Consider the following 20,927-nt stretch of genomic DNA (forward strand, 5'->3'; position numbering starts at 1 on the left):
TGAGGAAGACAAAGGTAAAATTCCAACATGGGTGTTTCATGGGGTGGTTTCAGTAAGGAATTATTTTTCCAAAAATTATCGAACGTAATAGGACAGCCCAATTTAATATCCCCATAGGCGGACTGCGCAAGGGTTCCGGAAGCTGGCTGAGTGACCTTTTACTTTTAGGCTCTATTATCTTTATGGTCTACCACTTACTAATACGTGCGCCTGCATTTTTATTAGTTGACTGCTATTTCTTCTGAGGGTGAAACCTTCCTGGTGGGCCTGGACTGCCTCGACCTCTTCACCCCTACCCTCCGACTCCGCATAATTAGGAAAGTAGTTTGACACTTTGAATTTCCCCCCCCCATCCCTTGCTCGTCCCCGCCCTTCCCCCATCTACTGACTTTGACTACAGACAGCAAGCAAGACAGCCGTATAAAAGTACATTGTACATGTACATGAATACGGTGGGTATATGCGCCCAGGTTCTCATCATCCCCTGACTCAACGGGTCCCCTTCACCCGTTACAAAAGTATTTTCCGAGGCTGGGATAAAATCAATGCTACGGGCACACTTTTAAATTCTATGCTTCTCATTTTCTGACCAACCCTATTTTTGGTTCCCAACCTCAGAAAAAAAAACTTTTTTCTACCAACCCTGATGAGAGGACCTTACCTATAAAAAGGAGGTCGTGGTGACCTGTACAAAAACAGCGCTGAAAATATAAATGTGCGATACGATTTTGCCCAAACACCGGTTATAATCGAAATACACGGTGCAGTATCACTTTTACCTGGGGATGACACAAGACAGAGACGAGGACACTCATGGTACCCAACATCAAAACAAGTGACAAGTGCCTAGTTATTCAGTCATGTACGTGTACATGGCAGCAGCATGGATTTCTTTTGTAGGAATTTTTTTCGACCAACAGACTGACCGACCCCCAACACATGAGAACTATACAATATAAAAGGGTACCCTTGCTGAAAAATAAAATGATTATTGAAATTTGTATTTATCATAAAATATTTCATTATTTTGCCCAGTTTCGACGCCTCATTTTGCAATCGGATTCTACGGAAGCGTATATAGGACATGACGTAAAAAAAACTTGGGCATACTATTTCGCCCGGGCGGATTACTTTTTCGCCCGGGCGAATTACTTATTTCGCCCAGGCGGATGACTATTTCGCCCGGGCTGATTATTTATTTCGCCCAGGCGAAATAGCGATTCACCTGAGGAGTGGCGTAGATTTGTGTGTCAGAATGCTGGACGATTTCCTTCGAGGGGGGGTTGACTCAGACCGTACGTTCCAACATTTTTGCGCGCCATTGTGTCGAAGATGCAAAGTGACTCATGAAGTGAGCTCTTACTCCTGCATTTAGCAAAGGCAGAGATATTCTCCTAATTAATTAATGCGAATGTCAATAGAACTGATTGAAAATTACCCTTATGAATCTATCAAACATTTTAGCCTTAAAACCTGAACAAAAGCGCATCAGTTCTTTGCTCTGATCGGGGCCGGGTTTAGAGTCCTGAAAAAGTTACAGATTTTTTATTTGATTATGAAAAGCGCTTTTTCATTGCATGTAATTCTCTTTTAAGAGAAATGGAGCGGAGAGAGTTTAACTTAGGCTAGTTTATTACATTATATTACAGACACTTTTATCTGCAGAAGGGAGGCAGTGTTATGAAATAAAACTAATTGTTTATAAGGATATAAAGTGCAGTTGCGTATTCAGTGTCCAAGCGGGTAAGGGACACAGGAACAGATTCACCCCCAACCATTTTGTAACTATGTTTAAAGCCATTCTTTTTCCTTGTGTTTTTCAGAAGGAATTCATGCAAACATGACTTCACTCTTAACCCTAAAAATTCAGAAGTATGGGGGACCACTTACAGCCAAGGGGGCGGATTCCGCCCCCTCGAACTCGGCCATCCCATACGCGAGTTTAACGAAACTCAGCATGCATGTAAAGACTATTATTCTCAATGCAAAATAATAATCAATAGATCAGTACAGTTTCAGTTCAATTGAAGATGTTGCTGTGGCCATTTGAAGATTGGGGCGACGCGCGTTACCAGCGTGTCTTAGCAACGTGTGCGCGTGGAAAAAGTGTACATGCAGTTTTTGGGTGTCAGGTCAACTCGTCCCCTGACCGACTAGCCCCTTTCCAACTCGCCCCCCTGACTGACTCGCCCCCTGACCGACTCGCCTCCTAGGAACGTCAAGCAAATATGGCCGGCCTAATTTATTAAAAATACCAATGGTTCTAACCAACGACGCGACACGAACGACTCACGGACGTTGATGGGTACCTGGACGTCACCACTAATCAATTATTTATTCAAACGCTTCCTACGTCCACTGTCTGATTAGGTTATTTGTACATGCAACATAACCTCAGGATCAACAACTTCGAACCCTACATCCCATTAATATTTGGGTATGTGACTGTATCTTCTTGTAGTTAGTTAGTTATAGTGTTCTGTTGCTCATTCACTCGACTGGGACCTCACACATACTGCGAAAATTGATTTAAGTTCTTGGATATATGCTTTTTGTGTGATGTATGAAGTCATAGTGGTAACGCCCCATTATTAATTTTTTTTAATTGCGTAATTTTTATTCCTTTTTTGGAATTGAATATCTTTGAGAATGCTCTTAATTTGTTTTCAAGTAACGGGCACCGGATGACATGACCGGTTTTCCATGACGTCATGACACCGACAGTGCATGCTGGAGTATAATTTAATATGGCCGATCAACAATGTGATCCTTTATGACTGTACTCGCCGAATAAATCAGTATTTAGTGTTAATTGTGAACTAATATAGGCATCCTGTGAAGTTATCAGGACCTGAAAGTGTGTAGCGACCGTTACACCCTTTGTCATAAATCGTGTCTCCTTAACACTTCCGTAGGTTTGCGTCGCCGGGCATTATGCCTAATATGTACCATTTTTTAATCCGAAATAGTCCGCAAAGTTAATTAATATGGTAGAGTGTTCGTATTGTGGCGCACAAAATCTTATAGACAATACTCAGGAAACGTTGCGCCATGGCCCATACACACGATAATACCGAATTAGTTTTACCAATATCAAAAAAAAATTGTTACCCCCAAATTCCACAGAAAGGGAATATCCACCAAGCTTTAAACAAACTCAACTTTGAGTGCCCGCCGCAAAACCAAGAAACTATTTTTAAGGGCAGCAATCACCGATTCCATCTCTGACTGATTGCATTTTTTATTAAATGGTGAATAAGCCGGCCATACGTGCTTGGCAAAGTTAGGGGGTGAGTTGGCTAGGGGACGAGTCGGTCAGGAGGCGAGTCGGGTCGGTCTAGGGGGCGAGTCGGTAATGGGCGAGTTGGCTAGGGGCGAGCTAGCTGGGGGGGGGCAAGTCGGTCAGGGGGCGAGTTGGTAAGGAGCGAGCTGGTAAGGGGCGAAGCGGCCAGGGGGCGAGTTGACCTACAATCGGTTTTTGGATGCTTCGGGAAAATGAACACAACGCGAAACAGCAGGTTCGATTCTCAAAAAATAGGTGAAAAATGACTAATGAGTTACTCAATAAAAGTCGGGAAGACCCAAAGCGTGAAAAATGAAACGTGATGCTATAGAGAGAAAAATGTGGAGTGGGCGGAAACCTTATTTTTGGGGCGGGGGACAGACCAAAGAAAAATGGACTGCAATTTGTAGAAAAAAAACCAACTCGAATCTCCCCCCCCCCCCGAAAAGCAAATTCTGGGCACACTTCATGAGAAACTTTGCAATTGAAATGATTTTAAATGAAGAAAGTACTCAAAAATCTTTCTTTTTACGAAAACGTGGGGGATGATCCATCCCTGCAAAGAGTGAGCAATTATATACACCAAGTCTCCTGGGATACTAATCAGCTCTGTGCGAAATAAATGATCCGCTTGGCCAAAAAGTAATCCGCCCGGACGAAATAGTAATCCGCCCGGACGAAATAGTAATTCGCCCGGGCGAAATAGTAATCCGCCCGGGCGAAATACATGGCAGAAATTTTTTTCAATTATGTCCTATATACGCTTCCGTAGAATTCGGATCTTAGTCAGAGCTAAGATGGGGCCTTGTCCGAAACGGGGTTCCAGAGCTACGGCTAGGTCTATTGTCTCCGCGTCTCCACACATTTCCAATGGAGCGAAGACCTAGACCTAGCTCTAGACAATAGATTCGGATGCAGCCTAAGAGAGGGCGATATCAAACACAGCCTGTTGCTATGCTGTTGTTAAGCGCAAAAAGTGCGCATGTGCACTTTGGTACTGACGCCGTGAACATACAGCGCGCCTCCTGGGCACGTTTTTGATTTGTTTATGTTTTCTAGTACTACAGCTTCTGTCTCGTAGGATCAGGACGGGGAATTGAAGGAAGGAGGGAGATTCGGATGCATGTACATGTTCTGAGGGAGATTTTGGCAGATAGTGTACTGTTACATCGAGTTATAGGCCTACGAATGAATGGTGAGTGACAATCACGAATTTAAATTGTAGGCTGAATGGTTTCGAGTCAACTCGGACCCAAACCAACTCGGACCCAATACTAACCCGGACCTACGACCAACTGGGACCCACCTGAGTCAACTCGGACCCAACCCCAGGAGCGTCATTAACTTGTTTAGTGACACTTCGTCTCTGGTGACTTGCAATAACTCCTGGTTGGAGTATGTGAAATCTGGCCTTTTATGTCCGAGAGTTGGATTATGAGCAGACATAAGAACGAGACCAATCATTAATTTTGGTTCATTTGTCGGTTGACTGGTGGTGCAAGTAGAGGACTGTTTTTCAAATCCTCTTGATAGCAAAAAACTCCCGGACCTTAGTGATCATGCTCATAGGCCTAGTCCAAATAGTGGGATGTCAGATATCCCCACTAGTGTGGCACGGACTCTCACTCCCGATCCATCCTTAGCCACACATCCGTATACGCAATTTTGTGTCGGTGTATTGAACATTCCAGCGCACCCATTTATCATCGTGGGCGCAATTTCTTTTGCACACGAACATGATTCTTGACCTTTCCGTTTTCTATAAACCATTAACTGAATGATTTCACTCACGTTATTCAGGTACATGTATTTTCCAGTTTTTTGCCTTTATCCATATCCATTCAATCTAACAGGCTCGTTCTCTCAGTCCCCATCTTTAAAATAAGGTCGTTGAGTATTACGTCACTTGACCCCTCATCGTCTCGATGGCTGTTCCATGTCAAGACATATGTAATACACGGACTGAGCGATAAGATCCACATGTACCAATGGGCTCTTCCAAAACTTTGGCAGCAGTTTAGGTATCTTGACATGGGACAGCATGCATCGTTGGTATACTGCAGCGGATATTTGTGATATATTGTCTGGCACATCAACAATGTTAAGACTTCATCCAAGTCGAGTTTAGGCCAATTGTACTTTGTGTGAAATTGAGCCTGAAGCATGGTGCGAAACGAATTCATCCATGTAACACTAGAAGACCTGTTTCGTGTCTATTGTTTACATCACAAAATCCGCTCGCTTTTGCTTTTCCAAAAGAGCTATGCACCATGTTCAGTTAATGTACGTGTACATGCACATGTACGTGCATGGGTGTGTGTCCAGCTGGCCGCCCATACTGCGCGGCCGTCAGTTACAGTGTTGTGTTTGGATCATTGAATATTTTTGTAGCAAGTGTTAAAGGTAACTTAACGACAACATTTTAAGCGTAGCGCTCAAGTTTAAAGCGTAGTGGTAAAAAATAAAGCCTAGCGGCACCGCTACGCTTTACTGAATTGCCGCTACACTATTAGATTGGCCGCTAGGCTTTTTTTTTTACCGCTAACGCTTTGGAGGAAACACAGGTTAGCGTTTGCTTTAAATTTCAAGCAAATCTTCCCCTAAACGGGTACCAGTCAACTCGGTCCCAAGTCAACTCGGTCCCAAGTCAACTCGACCCAAAGTCAGTTCGGTCCCAGGTCGGGTCACTTCCCCCACAACTACACAAGATGTCCGATGACGTCGGCAACGTCCGCAATGTGGTTGGACTTTAAGCTCAGGGTCGAAATAAGATTTCTGTTTGCACTTTGAAAGAATCAGGGAGGAAGACTTCTGTCTTCGCTTTTCAAGGTATCAGATTGAAGAAATTATCAATTTTCATTTGTTACTTAGTAATTTTGTATTGTTTTAAATGTGTCTTTTCTACTGTATCTTCTTTCCTGTATCTTCTTTCCTGTTTGTTACGTTCATTATGTGTACTTCATAATCATGTATACATGCAATTCGGATTTGCGAGTCTTGATAATTTGATGTATAAACCATTAAAGGTTTCCCCTCAAATGATGTTGCGTCTCATTCTCCCCCAGTTTCGTTTATTACTGAATGTAATAAAAGTGAAGACCAAAAATTATATATAATGAAGGTAAAAACAAACAACTGAATTACACATAATCAACATTTCAAGATAATCCTTTTTGTCAGTCGACAATTTATTTTCTTATTTTGATACACCAATTCCGTTAAAATAAGGTTCAAAATCTAAAACTAAACAGAGACCTCTTTGCAAAGAATTACAGTGTCTTTCTGAAAAAGTTGAGTCTTTCAATGCATCATTAATGTAGTGGTTGCTGCATACGACTACGAGTCTTGGTGGCGGCCTAATACGCAGTCACACTGAAGAATGACACGTCCTCACTGTTCTACACTGCATTCAAGACTGCCGCGTCAGACAGGCGGCGAGGACTGTGACGCCGTGCATTGTGGACACGCTTGATTGGTTTATTTACAACAATCACTACACTCCTCCCTATCATGTAGTTTTAGGGACTTCAGTGTAATTTCTGAACTATTAGCCAAAACGATTACCCTCCACAAAAATGAAGTCGTAGGGGTCTCGGTGTAGTTCCCAAACTACCTAAAATAATTACCCTCCACCAAATGAATAGTTACTTCTCACGCGATACTAAACAAATATAGTCGTTGCATTACTTCAGTAATGGCGATCCCGTCAATATATATAGAAAGACTCTTAATTACATTTCTCCTTTGCTTCTTTTCATATGACATTAAATACATTTATAGTTGTCACGTTACTTAAACGATGGTGATCTCTTAAGTTGTCAGCCCTACTCGAAAGGTAAACGTACATGTATTAGCAATTAAATTTGTGTCCAGTTTTATTTCGAAATAGTTATGAAAAACTATGAAAATAAATCCTTAATCTTTAGTGCAGATCACAAACAATTTGTTCAAAAAGTTAAAGTAATCCTGGTCTGTGTGTCTACATGCTAATAGCGTAGATCCGTGTAGTGTTCTGAAGACACTCCCTCAAGACATCTTCCACCTGTATTCTGATGATGCGAGCGATCTCGTGGGCGACTAGTTTTGCATCCGTTGAGTTGCTGAACTCCACAGTGCGAGGGGACCACCTTGGCTTGAAGAAGGGGGCATTGGTTTCCAGAAGAAGGCATCCTAGAGGAATTCTCCTTGCCACCTCCTTTGGCCCCGGTTCATCCCACTGGACGATAGGAGTGAGTCCAATGCACAGGTTCGGAAAACGTCTGCACCAGTTTCTGGCCCTCTTCCAGCTATTGGTGTGACAGTGCGGGTGGATTTTCCAATGGGGAGGGAGGACTTCTGAGACGATTTGGAGACAATCATCTTCGGCATCTTTGCTTTCCTCATCAACGTCTCGGCAATGCAGAACCACTGGCTTTTGAAACTCAATAGCCACCCTTAAAAGACGTTAGAGGACAGACTCTTGAACAACTTTAAACTTCCCTTGCCCCCTAGAGTAATCAAGGCCAACTTCTCCCAGGGCACATGTTTTCGGGTGACCCAACAAATACCGGATCACTCGGATAGTATCAAGGGTGAAGTGGTGAGTATGTCGCGGGTGGAGACTGACCGCAGGAAACACAAATTTATCATTGATCAACTCTTCCCAACGCTTTTCATCTGCTAGTGTATTTTCATCGCAAAAATTGGCAATGCAACCCCGGAAGTTTACTGTATTAATCTCCTCGTCAAGTAGGAAATCTGTGAGGTTACCCATCCTTTGTGCTTTGTGGAGGAGACGGTCTACATGGCAATGCAAATCTATGAAATCAAATGGGGAATCTGGTTTTGATAGAGGAAGTAGGGACTCCGTCTCGGGTGCAGCTGGAGCAGGTGAGGTAGTGAACTGGGGAGTTTGCTTCGATGGGTGAAGTGGGAACTCTATTTCGGTTCGCGGCGTCGCATCGAGTAGGAAGTCTGATGTCGGTGTGAGGAAGATGCAGTCTGGTCTAGATGCGGTGCCTAATGAAAGTAAACGCTGAAGAGTCCTCCAATGAAAAACTGAAGAGATTCTTGATGGGAATGGCAGGTTCCTCTCCAGCAGAGGGGGAAGGCCTTGATGTTTATCATATGCATCCCAAACATGAGCCTATTCTGAACGGAATGATGAATTTCCGTCACCCAGGTTGTTTTTTATTACAAAGTGTGGAAGACAGCGTGGAGATTCCAATTTGAGTTGGGCTGTAATAAAATGTAGGAACTCATATACCAGATTATTGAGCTGACCAGTGTGCTCATCCTTCTGAAATGGGCCATGCTCTCTCACATGGACGGCAATCTCCCATCTTTTACAGGTCCAACAACTCGTCAACAGGTAGAGGAACCACCATCTGTCGGAACATATGCTTCATCTTGGTGAACTATGGAGAGAACATCCTGGCACAGGGCACAGCTGTTTACGTTGGGACTTCCCACTGGCGTGACTGTTGAATAGTGGTGGTGTGTTGCCTCGGACAGTGTTCTGGCTAAATTCAGGGTTGGGAGGACCAGTGTGGACGATGTTGTGCATTGACGATGTTGCTCCTGTGGCTGTTAATCCGTTGTCTTGGGTGGCGATGTGTTGGACATCATAGGTTGGGTCACCTTTCACGCCGAGGATGTTTTGGTCAATGTCAGTGATGGGGTTATCTTCCACGTCGTGTTGTTGTTCTTGTTCATCTGATGACGGACCGTAATCTGGAACAAAATATGCTTCCTCCATTGTATTTTGGATCTGTACAACTTGTGGTATAATAGGTTTTGTTTAATTCGATATTTATTCATGGTACATCTTTAAAAAAAAAAACCAAAAATGCACACAGCAGTATGGTATACATATGCATCACAATCCCATAATTGATGCATCACAATCCCATAATTGATGGATCTTCTTACACCAACTGGTGGGTGGTTTGTCCAACTGTCGCCAGACACTAAAATCTTCATCAAAGGGTTCAATTCTATTAAACGTTTTATATTATCCTATGTACACTTAGTAATTAAGATTTACTGGTGAAGCTTCATTGCTCAACTGACGGCAGGCAACAAACACTTTCCCCTAATATATTACTGTATCAGCAAAACGAGCTGGAACCTTGGTTTTCCTGCCACTTTTAGTGAGGACACTTCGTCCCACTCGGGAATCTGGATCAGGTTCAAACAGGGACTTAATTTCTTGACCATCCACTTCTGTGCTTTCTGGCAGCTTAGGGTCATTCTCCCCCAGCAGTTGTTAACGTTTTCTTCAAAATCAAAATGGCAGTTCCCTATCTTCATTTTTTTCATAAGATCATGATGCACTACTAAGTCTCCCTTCTTGCCCTGAATTTGATGCAAAATGGGAGAGAGTACTTCAGAGACAAGAAATGGTCCTTGCCAGATTGGCTGTAATTTACTCGATTGACCTGACTTTGTCGATTCGTTTAATTTATAGACAACATCCCCTTCTTCAAAGGTTTTCTGATTTTTGGTGTAGTCGGAGTATTTCTTCTGGTATTGCTGTGAACCTCCAATTACCTTTCTTGCGAGTGTGTGAACCTCTGATAACCTATTTCTCAATTCTGTGACAAACTCATGGGGATCACTTGCTTCCGCATTTCCAGTATTTTTCATTTCAAAGACGAGAGCAAGGGGCTGCTTGACTCCCCTGCCTAGCATCATTAAGTGTAGTGTAAGACCAGTTGTGCAATTGGGCAAGGCGCGTATTGCTCCAGTTAGGATTGGATGATCTTTGTCCCAATTTAAGTTTTTGCCTTTGAGGTAACATCTTTTAGAATAGATCAATTGTACCTTTCAACTTGCCCATTTGAACTCGGATGGTATGGAGTAGTGCGAGTTTGTGTAATGTCCAATATTTCACTGACTGCACGAAAAAGGGCACTTGTAAAAGTACTACCCTGATCGGTGGGAATTTGTAATGGGCATCCAAAGCGTGAAATAAAGTTATCTATTACGGTTCTAGCCACCCTGTCTGCTTTCTGATCTTGGAGGGGATATGCTTCGACCCATTTCGTGAATTGACAGACTAGCATCAGAATATATTTATTGCCTGCCTGTGAAGGAACAAATGGCCCCAGAATATCAAGGTACACGTATAAACGCTCGACTTTGGCTCCTGCATGATACAAGGCCATTGGTGCCTTTGCTTTCTTGCATGGCTTCTTGAATATGTTGCACTCTTTTGCAAGATTTGACAAAAATTAAACATCTTTGCCCATACCATACCAGAAAGCAGACTGCCTAATTTCATGCACCGTCTTAATTATTCCAGGGTGGCCAGCTAGTTTTGCATCATGACAGAGGCTCATCTCTTCTTGTTTAAGTTTGGTTGGAATTACGAGAAGTAGCTTAGATGAATGAATCTCACGCCCAGTCATGTACAGGACTCAATCCATCACTCATGAGAGAGGCAGATAAGACCACAAATATTTTACAGTCGGAGAACAAACGTGGAGTTCATTTGGTTGGGGAGGGGATGATTTCTCCATCCATTTCAGAATGACTCCAAGATCTGGATCTAGCATCTGTGCCTGTCTAAGCTGTGGATGAGTATAGTTAGTGAAGAGTTAGGTTTCCCTATCGTCCAGCAAACACCGGTCGGAAGGGTGGACTGCCTTACTCTGATATTTTGTATCGTCGCTCGGCCTGTTCTGAGTTTCAATTTGGCAAACTGCTAAGGGAAAAATGTCATCTACATCATTTTCAAACCTTTCCAAATGGGAATGAACCCGTGTGCAAAACTTACAGCCACCACATGTTAGGCATTCTACTAGGTATCCTTGACAATGCATCTGCGTTTGCATGTTTGTTTCCCTTCCTATGGATGATGTCTTATTGGGCAAGTTCCTCCATCCATCTTGTGAGAACCCCTGATAAATGTTTGCATTTCATCAGCGATGCTAGGCTGCTGTGGTCTGTCCTAATAAAGAATTTCCTCCCGAGTAAGTAGTGGCGAAACTGGCGGGTACAGTGTACCACAGCAAGGAGTTCTTTTCTGGTTGTACAGTATCTAAGGTGTGATAGGGATAATGTATAGCTAGCATAGCTAATGACTTTCTCTTCCCTATCTTGTAATTGAATCAGTTCTGCTCCAATCGCCGTGTCTGACACATCGGTATCTAGTATGAATGGTTCCCCATTATTTTGCAGAAACGACAATACTTGGGATGACATCAAGGCAGTTTTCAGATTCTGAAATGTTTGTTGATGTTTATCTTGCCAAACAAATGGTGTATTTTTCTGGGCGAGTTCAAACAGGGGTTGCATTTATTGGGCTACATCTTTAATGTGTGCTCGATGATAATTAAGGCCTGGGAACTGTTGCACTTGTCTACGAGTTTTGGGAATTGGCCACTGGTGGACAGCAGATACGCTGTCTGGATTTGGCGCAATTCCGCGATTACTAACTACCTTAGCCAGAAAGAGTACTTCTCGTTGAAACAAGTTGCGTTTCTTCGCTTTCAATTTGAGGTCATGCTTACAGAATTTTTCAAGGATGGTTATTAGATTTTTCAGTGAATCTTCAAAGTTCTTCCCCAAAATTATGATGTCATCCAAATACACCATCGCTTCCGTTAGGGCTTGCCCTTTGAGGATTAAGGTCATTGCGCGCTGGAAAGCGTAACCAGCGGATTAACAGCGGAACTTTTTTTTTTATGTGTGTAGGGAGTTGACTCCTCTTGTGATTTATGAATATGAGTTTCAAAACAGACTTGGGAGAGCAGTTTTCAATGAATTAGAACTATCATACGCTGCAATAATGTGGCGCACAAAATCACATAGACAATACCCGGGAAATGCTGTGTCACAACCCATACACACGATAATACTGTGGTGAGTTCTCAACAAACTCCGAGAATATTAGAAGTTGGCTTTAGCTTGGAAATTTTCTATTCATAATTACCGAATCCTGTACGCCACGAATTTACCCTCGTCGCCAATGTAGTGGTTGCAGCATACGGCTGCGAGTCTTGGCGGCAGCCTATACGCAGTCACACTGAAGAACGACACATCCTTACTGTTCTACACTGCATTCAAGACTGCCGTGTCACACAGGCGACGACTGTGACGCCGTGCATTGAGGACACGCTTGACTTGTTGATTTACAACAATCACTACATTAATTTGCAGTGTGCTCTAAATAGACCTGTGGTTGATGAAAAGCAAAAACCCAGTGCATTCAAATGGCGTTGTAGTATGCTTGGTCTTCTCAATTACAGAGGGTAGGGATCTGGGGCAAAAGAATGCCGACTTCTGAGAAAAAATCTTTGGATTGGGGCAAGCTAGCGTCTGTGTGAAGCACCAAAGCGCTCTGGCCCTTTGACAATGGATTGGGTCAGTCAAGCGTGTTCATGTGGATCCACAGGTAATTAAAACTTGTTTGAGATGCCAACAAAGTTCCAAGCTATAGTTACATTTGCATGTGGGTATATCGTGGCAATAAGACACCTATTCAAATTGATTTTGTAAAAAAATTCTGATGACTCAGAATGTTGTGATGACTCTGTTGAAGTACATGTACATTGTGTAGAAATGTATTTCTGTGTACATGCATTTCTCCTGCATGTCTTCACAGATAATCTATTGTTCTCGAGCAGGAAAGTTACAATCGAAGAGGATGACTCAAGTTAGAATATCAGGAAGGTGTGTGTTTTTATTTCATTTCACAAGAGATAAAGAAATACAACAGGATTCAGGAAAAAAGTTAATCAAAATCCTGTCTGTGTAAAGGCTCAAGGTGGCAAGTAGTTCACACCAGGAGTCAGCCAGTGTAGCCTCAGTTTGACAATGAAAGTGTTGAGACCAAAGATCAGGCCATCTACAACGTCTGCGGGCGGGGTATCCCACAAATGAGGGAATCTGACAAAAAGTGACTCGTGAAAAGCTATGAAAGCTATGAATAATGATGAATAAATTTAACATCATCAGTGTGTCTAGAATTGAGATTGATATAGCTTTCTGATTCAACGTCGAATTTGTTATACATGTAGATACATTTGGCTACAAAGACAACTGTGAAAAAGTTTAGCCTATAGATTCGTTAAGTAGGACAGACCCAGCTTGGAACAACAGGCCGAGTACTCTATATTATCCCTGCTGGGGTTTGGCAGATGACTCGTGAAAAGCTATGAAAGCTATGAATAATGATGAATAAATTTAACATCATCAATGTGTCTAGAATTGAGATTGATATAGCTTTCTGATTCAACGTCGAATTTGTTATACATGTAGATACATTTGGCTACAAAGACAACTGTGAAAAAGTTTAGCCTATAGATTCGTTAAGTAGGACAGACCCAGCTTGGAACAACAGGTCGAGTACTCTATATTATCCCTGCTGGGGTTTGGCAGATGACTCGTGAAAAGCTATGAAAGCTATGAATAATGATGAATAAATTTAACATCATCAATGTGTCTAGAATTGAGATTGATATAGCTTTCTGATTCAACGTCGAATTTGTTATACATGTAGATACATTTGGCTACAAAGACAACTGTGAAAAAGTTTAGCCTATAGATTCGTTAAGTAGGACAGACCCAGCTTGGAACAACAGGTCGAGTACTCTATATTATCCCTGCTGGGGTTTGGCAGATGATGTCTTGGGAGGCCCAAACAGGAACAAGTAAATCGCCTTTGAACTCATCAATCTTTGAAGTACATCATAATGAACCGAAATTTCGAAAAGAAAATAAAAGTGCTTTGGGACAATTCACATTTAAGAAACCTCTGTTCCTTGCTATATGATGAAACAATATTGACTTTGTTGACAAAGGGGACTATATTTCTCGTTGCCATATCACCGCGCTTTGTCTTGCGCACAGTGGTAGAAACTCAGTCAAAGATAGGCTCTTTTTTTAGGCAATAACTTCAGCAGTCCACGCTGAGGGAAACCCAAACGAAGCAGCCATCTGCAGCAGGTATTCTTTCTTGCCGATATAAAAGAAAAGCCTTGTTGTTTAGTTTATATACAGACAAAATCGTTTTATATTTTTATGACATCTGTTTATTCCTTCAAGCTAATGTTTTTGCGTTACAACTGAATGGAGCTCATGCTTTCAGGTCTGATCAGCAAAATGGAAAGGTTGAAACATGTATTAAAATTAAAACTGAATAAACGGGTGTTTATATCATTGATTAAACAGCCACTACATGTTGTTGCATGTCTGAAACTTGAAATGACTCCTTTTGTGCCCACAGGCCTAATTAGTAGTCCAGAAAGGAAAACTGTTCATTTATTAAAATGCTAATATCCAAAATTAAAAAAATATATTGAATTTTGTAATTTTTTTGTGAGAAAAGGTACTTGAAAAACCCAGGAAATGCTGTAAAATGCTGAGAGTATCTAAATTCCAAAAATTTTCAGGGCCCTTGGGCTGGGTTTGAACCCAACGCCATGGCTTTGCAAAATGTTGGTAAATGGCAATGGAAGTCCCCCACAGTTTTGAAAAATCCTGGAGAGAACCCTGCTCAGTTTATGAAACTCTGGCCAAATGTGAGAATAAATTTTTGATTGGGTATCCTTGATGTCTCTTGACAAGCTTGCCTGACAGCATCAGGAACTTAGTTGGCACGGCGGTGATGCTTGCAACACGTCTGATTTTCTGCGGTCTCCAGCACTACTACGGGCATGCGAGTTTACAAATCAAGACGCAGTTGGTAAACCCAAACATCAAAGAATGATTCCCAATAAAATTGAGGTGAAGTGCTCAGTCATTATCGGTCGTTACAAGCATAGAGCAAGGAACAGATGTAAGGAGACATTCCAGTATCTACAATGCCTGTTGCCACGAGTAAGTTGAAGAAGCAGGTAAAGTGCTCCCAGTACCCGTGCATCAGATGCGGGGATGAAATCTCTTTGAGACAGCACGCCATTTAGTGCGAGGGATGTAACCTCTGGCAGCACCGTCATTGCCCAGGTAAGTTTCTTTCCGAAAATTTCATTGCAAAACTTAGAGGAGTCTGTGAAGTACTTGCCATGTAGTATAAATTTGCCTTTGTTAAGATCAAATCTCACGTCTTGCTTTGGAATTTGTTGCACTACTATCTGTTCAAAGCTGGATTATTTCAGACCTACAGTATCTTTATAAAATACATCGCCTTAGAGATTTATTACTTTGCTTCTAAGATGAATTTAAAGCCCAAGCTGCAGTTTTCAAACATGTTGCCAGTGTGAAAAGCTTAGGCCAACTTGGTTTCCTCAGCCCACTTAAAATTACATTCAAATCGCCAACATGATGAAAAGTACATGTACAATACAAGATTATCTATTTCGGAGGGGAAATGTACTTTTTGCCAATAGAAAGTTTATTTTAGGCTTGAACACTTGCTTTTGCTGTGGGCATTACCAAATTCTTGCAAATTTTTTTGTTCACTTTGCTCTTATCACCTAGTGCACTTTACATGTACATATGCATGTAACCTTGCCATGTTGTTACTCGTCCTTCGGGGTATACTTTTCTCTTTGACTGAATTAGGAACTACTTTTGTTGTATCATTTTGCAAAGGTTTGTGTTGGCATTATTGTATTTTTGTGTCATTCTTTTCTCTCGGACTAGGAATCACCTTGGTCTTCTGCAAAGAGGCAATGAGAAGTGGCAACAGCTTTTCATGGACGTGTGTTACATGTGCAGCAGACATGCCCACACTGGGGTAGAATGAGTGCTAGAAGCCCTGTAAGTGTTGATGAAATTGAAGTTTTGTATATAGTATTCCCTGCAAGGTCATCAGGCAGGAACTCAAATTTTTTCAACCGACCATTTTTTTAACATATTCTTGAACTCAGGCTTGACATGAAGTAGTCCATATTGGAATTTTACATTGAGGGTACTCCAGGCATATGTTCTCTCTTGGCATGCTTGCTTATCTGTCTGGCATGCAACACTTACTGACTTTCATTGACATACACGTATGTTGTAGGTAATTGATGATGAGGAGCAAGTTGATGAGCTGGCAGACGTGATGAAGTTGGATCCTGTAGCAACAAGTACACCACATTCTGATCACTACCACAGTGATGCAAGCAGTGTGCAGGGGTAAGAGTTATATTGGGGGCCAACAATATTGGGAAATGCAACGTGCAAATAAAGTCCAGCATTCCATTACGTTTCCATTGCATGAGATCCTGTTTGCTTTGTCATCATAAGATTAATACCATCTTGGAACATAGTGAGGCGTAGTGATCTCTATGTAAGTTGTATGTTTTAAAAACAGAAACAGCAAGTGTGCTCAAAAGGATGAGCTTTCTTGATCATCTTTACCTTAACATAACACTTTTAAATTGACAATCATATAAATTGCAGGTAACTGATGCAGATGATGAGGAGCAGGAAAAGGCGATGGAGTTGGATCCACTGGAAGTAGGAGGTGACAATGAGAGCACTAGGCAGGCGGTAAATGCTGACCTCCTTTTGTTATTAAGGTTTTGTTTACGGTAGTAGCAATCTCTGGTGTAAAATTACTTTAAATCTACAAACAAGGAGAGCCAGCCAGATTGTGTAGGAAAATGTTCCAGGCAAAATCACAAGAGATGGGCATAACCGAATACACAAATTTTCAATCTTCACATTTTTTTTTATAACAGTAGGTATGTTATTGGAATGTTTTTGTTTTTTCTCACACTTTGCAAACAGATGAACAAAACGATGCTATTCACGACTTTTTCATTTGAAGGGCTCGCATCCAGCAGATGTGTCCATGCAGTCCATTGATCATCAAGAGCAGTCGCTCCTTTGTTAGAGGAGTCACTTGATAGAGGATTTATAAGTGACATGTCACTCGATGCTGAACCTGAAGGCATCAATTATTGAATAATTGGCTCATCATCGCAGCGAGGCCATCCTAATTGACTCTCTCGGGTACATTTACACCCTGAAGACCAAGTCCAGAGAGAAGGTCTTCTAGAGGTACATGCATGAGGCGTATTCCACATCGTGTTATTAGGTTGTCTCAAATAAAACATGGTTGGCAATTATTGTGAGGAGCAGCAACAGCATCTTGGTTCAATATTACACTGCAGTTCAACTTACACTACGGTTTGTTTTTTCTTTTGTTTCTTTGGAAACTTTTTTTACCATTTGTGCAGATGCGCGGTTCGCAATATCACTTTGAACTGTGGCGCCAGTGTTGTTCAACAAGGATCCAACTTTCAGCGGGGACCAAACAACCATGAGCATCCAGGAAGGCCAGGAGATGATGTGATCGCCAGTTTGATCGTCGATGTCAAGACCATGGCTGCAGAGGACGTCTTCAGCCCAGCCCCTGCAGTCGTTATTGAGACACTCACTCAAGTAGTCGGTGATCAACCCCTACCAGGTCTGCTGAAGCCTGACCTGTTGTCCCGCCAGGCAAACCGGAAGAGACAGTGTATGAGGTTGAAAGATCCTGCAGATCTGGAGTTCGAAGTCAATGAGAACTTTCCTCCAGATGGTAATTCACACTTTAAGTTATCTTATGTTATGCCTTCGTGTTGCAAGCAATGGTAACAGTTTGGAAAGACAGTTTTTTAACAGTTCCAAGATGGAGAGACATCAGACATGGCAATCAACGACATCTCCTCTTTGCCACGGCTCATCAGCTGAGGGTCCTAGCAGCAGCCAAAAGATGGCATGTCGATGGCACGTTCAAGGTGGTTAAGAAGCCATTCACTCAGTTGTTTTCAATACATGCTTTTGTCACGTGTGATGGCAACATCAAACAGGTACCTGTGCTTCATTCTGATGAGTTCGAGGAGGAAGAAGGACTACAAGAAAGTCTTTGAGGCTGTACGGGAGTATGTGGAAGATGAGGATGGGGTAAGAATACTGCGAAGTTTACTCAAAAAGTGCAGGATGTTTGCCACCTGAATAACATTTTTATCCAGGTGTTGGAATACAGCAATCTTTTTAATTAGTGCAGGGTGTACTTGAAATATTATGTCATGGACATGAAAACTTAATTGTTTGACTATTAGCTTTTCAACTTGCTGTTTTTGAAAATTTAAACTGCAGTGTGCAAAATTCAACACTTCTTGGCATATGCTGTGTCCATACCTCCACTGCTTAGTTAATCTTTTCATGAAATTGATTTTTTCCTTTTTAGAATATGCAGGTGTAACAGTGCCTACTTGATTTCGAAGAGGCCTGCTGGCGTGCACTATCCGAGGTGTTTCCTCACGTTACACTACACGGGTGTGTGTTTCAATGGAAGCAGGCAGTATGGCGACAGGTGCAGGCAACATGCCTCTAGGTAGAGGAGCAGTGAGAAGCTTAACCACTTCCAGCTGGGGACTCCGGAATCGGAGACGTATGCTTTATATGCGTGGCCGGGGTCTCTGAACTCGGACAAAGGAAACAGGGCCCTTTAACGAAAGACCGTACTCCGAACAAAAGACCAGGCTGCTGACATTTTTCACTCACAAAAGTGGTGATAATCCATCCTTGTTTTGAAACCGTATACCAGGGTTTGGGACATTTAGAGCGAGCGGATTACCACCGGGGACAAAGCGCTCCACCACCGCAGCGATGAGCCACACAGCACCGCTGCAAGCTAATCTGGCCCCTATTGAAAAGAGGTCAGCAGTGCACTGAGCCAGGTTGTGAACAAAAGAAAGTTACATAACACCGCACAATCTGGCCTCTTTTTACAAGGCTGCAGGCGTGGCTGAAATACTCGGGCGTCAATGAAGGTCACCTGTCAACTTAGAGTAGAGCCTAAAGATAACTTTGTGCGGCTATAAACGTCTGTTAAATGAAACAATGAATTTTTGAAGAATTTTGAAAAAAGGAAAAATGATGATAATGCCGGCCCAGCATCATCAACATTGAAAAATGCCCCGGCATGAGGTGGTTAAGACAGCAAGTAACCTTGTAACTACAGTATCAGCAATATTTATTCCCTTTTTACCCAGCTTTTCCTAATCTCACATCAATGACAGGTGTTTACTGGTGGAAAAGAGAGCTTCATAAAAAAAAGCCTTGATCTTTTAAAAATTTGATATCCTTTTTTCAACAAGAAGCCCTACTATGAGTTAAGTTTATAACACAATGCAACATTTCATTGAATACATAGATACCGCGCACAATATGGGGCCGATGGGTATCCCCCCACATGTCCAATCCCTATACATACTCTTGTTACCCAATATATCCCCCCTAGAAGTTTGTAAAGAATTCCATGAGATTCCGATTAACAATGACCAACACAAAGGCGGGGGGGTGTTCTCTCGGCCCCATATCTTGCATCATATGAATACGTATGTGCAACTTTTGTGAAAGTATGTGATATTTTGTGTTAATACAGGTTTTTCAGTATGTGGAATTCACATGGATAGTGTCCACTATCTGGAGTCCTGCCAGCTGGACTGCATACTGGCAGACCATCAGGACAAACAATGATGTTGAAGGGTGGCGCCGTGCTCTCAATAATGCTGCTCGGACCACATAACTGGGGATATACAAGCCCAGCTTGTATTTGTCCAGATTCGGCTGGTAAGCAAGAAAAAGCTGACCAGGCACCAGAAGAAAAAATATCAGCGGCTGCATGGTAGGCTTTTCCAGCTGTGGGATGAACTGATGACCAGAAGCGGAGCCCAAGCCAAGTCCTCTGGGCCTGCAGTCACCTGTATGAGACACTCTTATCAGGGAAGTGAGTTGTTGAAAGTTGGACATAATACATGTACATTTTGTTTGAGATTTCAAGTACATGCGTCAAATTGTAAATTTTGCCAACTCACTGGATACAGTATTCTCTAAAAGTAAACTTTGAAAGTCACAAGTGTGTTTTGGGGGGAACGACTTGTCAATTTTTCCAACTTTTCAGGTACAATTGTTTATTTTAGTATCAATTTGTATTTCTTTGGCATCTTGTTTTTAGGAACGATTTGTAAATTTTCCCAACTTTTCAGGCACAGTCGTTTATTTTAGTATCAATTTGTATTTTTTTGGCATCTTACCCACTTAAATTTAATTTCTTTGGCAGCTTAAAATCTCCTTGAATAGTGGAGCACTGTGAGCCTGTGATTTAAGTTTGGAAAATACACGTAATCCTGATACCATTATAAATTATGACTTATATTTCAGTAGCACAGTTATTTGGCAAATTGTTGGAATTTAAACTTGGCCCTCTATGTTCTCCACACATTTAACAATTGCAAATATAACTGCAATTTTTTCTTTCAATTGAAACAGTGCTTATTTGGTTGTTGACAGTTTTTATTCCCGGTATTATTTGTTTCAACTCACTGTGCAATAAAGTGTTCTGTGAAGATGCATGAAAAAAACATGAAGTCTGTTTTTATCCAGTTCTTACGGTATAATTTCTTATATTGATTTGGTAATTTCTGTCATAATTAGGCCTATTAGTGGGCGGCTCAGCTCCAAAAAAGAGGTCGATTGTGCATTTTCCCTTAAAAGCATGAAACTCGTCATATGGTTAGAGTAACACAATACAGAGATTTTTAGTCCAGGGGCCAACGGAAATTTGCACCTCGTATGGTGGCCATCTTTGATTTCAAAATGGCTGCCATTGTGCATCTGATTTGTTGAATATTTCCATAACTAGTTGAGATATCGAGACAGTGGAAACGCCTATACCCATATTTTATGGGTCTAAGAAGCCAATGGTGGCATAAAAATGTTTGAAATTTGTAGCTGC

General features: G+C 41.9%; 1 protein-coding gene and 1 long non-coding RNA gene across 8 annotated transcripts in view; both read left to right on the forward strand.

The window, feature by feature from the left end:
- Positions 1-4,060: 4,060 nt before the first annotated feature.
- Positions 4,061-20,927, forward strand: part of LOC110989242 (uncharacterized) — a 515,163-nt gene continuing 498,296 nt past the window's right edge. For 4 of the 7 annotated variants that reach the window (XM_087138530.1, XM_087138531.1, XM_087138532.1 and 1 more), the window contains exon 1: positions 4,065-4,478. In XM_087138530.1, the coding sequence (XP_086994656.1) occupies positions 4,403-4,478 (76 nt within the window). In that variant the 5' untranslated portion in view covers positions 4,065-4,402. Of the gene's footprint in view, positions 4,479-20,927 lie in introns of all 7 variants that reach the window. The other 3 variants (XM_087138535.1, XR_015425756.1, XM_087138534.1) reach the window with 3 other exon arrangements.
- On the forward strand, positions 12,947-20,553 carry LOC110988988 (uncharacterized). Its single transcript, XR_015425757.1, has 9 exons — positions 12,947-14,215; positions 14,837-15,214; positions 15,854-15,970; positions 16,215-16,330; positions 16,598-16,687; positions 16,928-17,200; positions 17,380-18,088; positions 18,375-18,521; positions 19,575-20,553. It is a non-coding gene; the product is annotated as an uncharacterized LOC110988988 (long non-coding RNA).

The sequence above is a fragment of the Acanthaster planci genome, linkage group LG06 (genome assembly GCF_054643075.1).
Source record: "Acanthaster planci isolate LZ-2023a linkage group LG06, COTS_SCS, whole genome shotgun sequence".
In the NCBI taxonomy this organism is placed as follows: domain Eukaryota; kingdom Metazoa; phylum Echinodermata; class Asteroidea; order Valvatida; family Acanthasteridae; genus Acanthaster; species Acanthaster planci.